This window comes from Clytia hemisphaerica, unplaced genomic scaffold (genome assembly GCF_902728285.1).
Source record: "Clytia hemisphaerica strain Z4C2 unplaced genomic scaffold, Clytia hemisphaerica genome assembly, whole genome shotgun sequence".
Classification (NCBI taxonomy): Eukaryota; Metazoa; Cnidaria; class Hydrozoa; order Leptothecata; family Clytiidae; genus Clytia; species Clytia hemisphaerica.
This window is the reverse complement of record NW_027103334.1, coordinates 1691952-1697088: the sequence shown is the minus strand read 5'-3', so window position 1 is coordinate 1697088 and position 5137 is coordinate 1691952. Positions and strand designations below refer to the sequence as shown.

The 5137-nt window shown below is 37.4% G+C and overlaps 1 protein-coding gene across 1 annotated transcript; it reads right to left on the bottom strand.

Moving 5' to 3' along the window:
* Positions 1-238: 238 nt before the first annotated feature.
* Positions 239-2151, bottom strand: LOC136817521 (uncharacterized). Its single transcript, XM_067073851.1, has 4 exons — positions 2137-2151; positions 1796-2013; positions 1175-1312; positions 239-368 (listed from the first exon to the last, which is right to left on the bottom strand). Exons 1-4 carry the CDS (start codon positions 2149-2151, stop codon positions 239-241), a joined length of 501 nt encoding a protein of 166 aa, XP_066929952.1.
* Positions 2152-5137: the final 2986 nt, after the last annotated feature.

The window sequence follows — 5137 nt, the reverse complement described above, 5'->3', positions numbered from 1 at the left end:
AACCTCTGAATACCTATGGAAATTAAACATCTGAGGAAAATAGGCCTCCCACGGAAAATCCAGCAAGAATGTTGTTGTGCACCAGAAAGTCAAAATGATTTTCAGTTAAAATTTTTAACTGAAACACGAGAACAACTCGAATAGCAAAGCGCAATTGAAAAGTAAGAAATTTTCAGTAAAAATTTATGAAAGTGCTTATTTTAAAGAAAAGCTTGTAGATGAAATCAGATAAAGAATATTACCAATATCCCTTAATGAGTCCATGCACTTGGTTGATCACCCAGTTATAAACCTGCTGCATCCACGTTTGCCAAGCTTCTGGCTCTTGAGTAGAGCTATTAATGTCAGGGTCAATACGTCTATAAAAACTGTAAAAAAAAAGAAAATGTGAAACTTAACTCCATCAGTGCTGTGGGCTGGAGCTAAAGCAAAATGGGTCATGTTTGGGTTCGTTGAAAAGCTCTTTCCAAGATCTATCTTTTAAGTATGCCACTTTTTATCAATCAGAATTACCGGTAGCCCAAAGAAAATTTCATCACCCTCTTTAGTGGAATGCAACTATAGATAATTTATTTATCTTTATGAGTACTTCTAAGGTCCAGAATAGTAGGGGCGAGGTCTGAAATGTTTTCAAAATCTCATTAATGTTTGGGTGAATAAAAGGGGGGCGGGGGTCCGAAAAAAACCCCAAAATAAGGTAATTATAAGCTTAAAAAGCAGGTTATTTAGAGCAAATTCAGCTTGCGAGCTGAAAATATTTTACAATGTAAATAAACAGGGGGTACTAATGTGTTTGTTGAACAACCATTTAAAGAGTGCTCAATACTATTCGTAGAGCGAATTCAATAAAGTTGTATTCCAAAAATGTAACATGGTGATTTTTGGAATACAGTGGAATGTGGGTTAGTGTCCGCTAATTAGAAGTGTCCGCCTTTTAGAGTGTCCGTTAATTAGAGGTTTTACTGTACAACTTTATTAAACAGGAGGTACACGATAAGAACAATAATAACGGATAAAAACCGGTCGGGACGTTTATTCGGGACCTTAGAGTAACCCAGCTGACACATAATGTTGTTTCAACGTTTATCTAATGTTCATAACGTCCATATAACGTTAGATGAACGTTGAAACAACGTTGCGTGTCAGCTTGGAAGCTATTAAAACTATCTCTTACCGCATAATTTTGTTAATAGAGTCATACTCCATTAGGTACACTACCACGAAAGTAACCAGACACACTAGCATAGCTAGAAGTGCACCTTTGATATTTGGTTTGAAATTAGGCTGAGCCAATGATACCGATATTGCTTCACTGAAAAAGAAAAGATAAAAAACAAATTTAAACTCTAGGCAATATCTATTCTTAGAAATTAATTTATAGCGTCTGAATGTTTAAAGGTTTTAATTTTAAATAAGAGTGATATCGTTTGCTTACTCATCAATTTTGATTCACAAGCTTTTACACATTGGATTGACACGGATGTAGAGCAAGATTGGTCAGGAAGAGGAAAAGCAAAACATTTTTTTGCTTATATCAGCATAATATACAGCAATAGGCAGTCACTATCCTTATATGAAATATGTGTCTGATATGAAAGGGGAACACTTATGTAAAAATAAAACCTTTAATAATCAAGCGCTTTTTGCGATTTTTCCAAGTTACATGGAAAGCTGAATTTCTCAATGATTTCATTGAATGACCATCCTCCTTGCAAGGAAGTGCTAAGCTTCAGTCTTCACTAAGCAAGCAGTATGGAAAATTACCACACTACAGAACTTATATAAAATTTTTTACGTTTCCGTGTTCACTGGGTTGATATTTTCTCTATCTGTGACGTTTGTGGTATTGGTCAATGAATGGGAAGAAACTTCACCAGCATTTAAGTTTAGCATGCTGGCATTGACAGCACTGGAAAGGTTGACAACACTTGCCGCCGCATTATTTTTGTTTAATACTTGCGTATGGTCCAGATCGAGGGCGGGCTTCTGGCTACCCCGTCGTGTTTTGTGTAGCTGAAAGAGAGAATAAGTGAGTAGAAATTAAACATATCATCGATACATCTCAGATTCTTTACAAGATATTTTTCATAAAAACGTCACTGTTTATTATTGCTGACGGTAAGTTATTGCCTTTACGACCACAGTTTGCATGTCGAAGAAAGTGCCCAAGATGCTTTACCCCCGGTAAAGCCCATTGACATCCGGGGGGGGCACTCAGTTTCTAAATGATGGCATGTGTCGCCAAAAAATGGCTTTCAAAATCGGATTCTTGCAGTGCAGCTTTTGAGTAGTGCATTTTACCTAACATATCTGACCCTTACAGTGTAGTTTGCCTAAAGCCTGTACAAAATTGCTCAAATATGGCAACAAACAACCAAGAGGCTGCAACCTAGGTACCAAGTGCCAAAGCTTCCATCCGAGGATGTGCTCATCATCTATTACAAGAGGGGAATGCTTTAATCTTGACTGCAAATTCACGCATGTTAAGGGAACCAAACGACATCAGAAAAAGCAAAACAATCGTAATGATGAGCCTCAGGATTTTCTAGCAATCCTGGACAACTTTCGCACCGAAATAATCTCTCTTGTGAACAATTGTTTCAGCAAGCAAAACCAACAAATACAATTGAGGAACCACGATTTGTCACATCAACCTCAACAAACATTCAATCGTCAACATCCCCTACATCTACCACCCCAGCACCCAACAATGGAACCAACATTTCCAAGGAATCTACTGGGACAGTGACTGCCCTTACTGATGCTGACCCGACTACCAAAACTACTTCTAAACCTACACTGAATATGTTTTCGTTTGTCAATATACAAGGACTTTGCCCACAAACAAAACTTTCATCTGTACCCTACCTCAAAGATCTTACAAACAGCTCAAAACAACTGTTTTTAGGCTTAACAGAAACCTGGTTAACGGACAATCACAAAAAAGGAGAACTTGAGATTGAAACATTACACTTTTTTTAAGAAAAACAGAGACAGAGTAAAATCGAAATATGGCAGAGCAAGCGGAGGCGTTGCATTTTATGTGCGTAATGACATTGCACCATTCTTCGAGCCCATTTTCGAATTCTCGAACGGAGTAAATGAAGCATCGATGCTTTTATCAAAAAAAATTTATATTCTTCTCTGTGTTATCTACAGACAACCCAACAATCCAGACCACACAAATCTGAAGCACCTGAATTACAAGAACTCCTTTCTGCAATGATAGCAACAATTGATAGTATTACTGATTGTACACCTGACACATACATCCTTAGGGATTTTAACATACCACACACACCTCTTAATGATGAGACTTCAACCCCAACACGTAATTGCATTAAACAGCTTCTGGACGTTTTAAATCTTTTTAAAGCAGACTTGCACATTAATCAACTGATACACAACTCAACACACCGTGATGGTAATATTTTAGACTTTCTATTCACAAACAACACAGACACTATATTTAATTACACATGCTCACCTACTATTTATTCAGATCATCTTGTTGTAGATGTCACAACACATTTGAATTTTGATAACCAATTCGGAGAAACTGAAGAACGTAACTTAATAAGCAAATTTGACCTCTACAACTTCCAAAAGTGACAAAATTGACTGGGAATTTATTAACAAAGAATTAACAGACATTAATTGGTCTCAAGAACTGGACACAAATCTATATGACCCAAATCGTCAATATGCCAACTTCCTTGAAAAATGTCTTCTGATTGTGAAAAAGCATTTGCCAAAGAGAAAACCTCCAAAAACTTTTTCAAAGATTCCAAGAGATCGTCGTATTCTTATCAGAAAACGTAAAAGACTCTCCAAAAAGAATTCCAAAACCAATAAAACAAATCAGAAACTAATTGACATTGAACTGATGCTACAGCAACCCCACAAAAATGAACGCCATAAAGCAGAGCTGGATGCCTCACTGAAAATCAAAAGCAATCCTAAATACGTCTACTCCTATGCAAAAAGATTCACAAAAACTAAACCTAAAGTTAGCCCACTGAAAAATCCAACCACCAACAAATTAACATCTGACTCGCAAGAGATGACAAACATCTTACAAAAGCAATACTGTTCAGTATTTACCACTCCCAAAACAGACTACAAGACTCCTCAACCCTTGAGCACATTACTTTCACAGAAGATGATTTCATCCAACAAATTGACACTATTCCCGCCAACTCGTCAGCCGGACCAGATGGCTTGCCAGCAAAGTTTTTCAAAATGTGCAAGAAATCACTTTCTAAGCCACTTAAGATGATATGGCAAAACAACTTTGACAAAGGAATCACACCTGAAATTCTCAAAACAAGCCATATTACACCAATCTCCAAGAAAGGAGATCAAGGTTTACCACCAGAGAATTATCGACCTGTTGCCCTGACATCAATTACCACTAAAATATTTGAGAAAATAGTCAGAGAGAAATTGCAAACCCACCTTGAAGAAAACAACCTATACAATCCAACATAACACGGTTTCAGACCAGGGCGATCTTGCTTGAGTCAACTATTGGCTCATGTAGAAAGACTGATATCTCACCTACAAAACAATGAAAATGTTGATGTAATCTACCTTGACTTCAGCAAGGCCTTTGACAAGGTGGACCATCACATCTTGCTACACAAGCTAAAAATCAATGGAATCAAAGGACAACTATTGAACTGGATACAATCCTTCCTTACTGAGAGATACCAAAGAGTTTCCATAAACACGTTCCTATCAGATGAAGCGAAAGTTACAAGCGGAGTTCCACAAGGCTCAGTTCTGGGCCCCCTCTTGTTTCTGGTAATGATTAATGACATAAACGAAAAGATTAAACATTCCATCCTCTCATCTTTTGCTGACGACACAAGACTTATCAAGGCAATATCTTGCGCTGCAGATGTGAGTCTGCTTCAAGATGATCTAGACGTTGTCTATGACTGGACATCCATCAACAATATGGAGCTCAATGGAAAAAAAGTTTGAACACATTGCATACGGAAAAAATGAACAACTGAAAGTACACTCAGTCTACAAATCAGATGTACGGCAGCCAATCGAAATAAAAAGTGCAGTGAAAGACCTGGGTATCCTACTCTCAACAACCTGTCATATGAAATGCACATTCAAACGA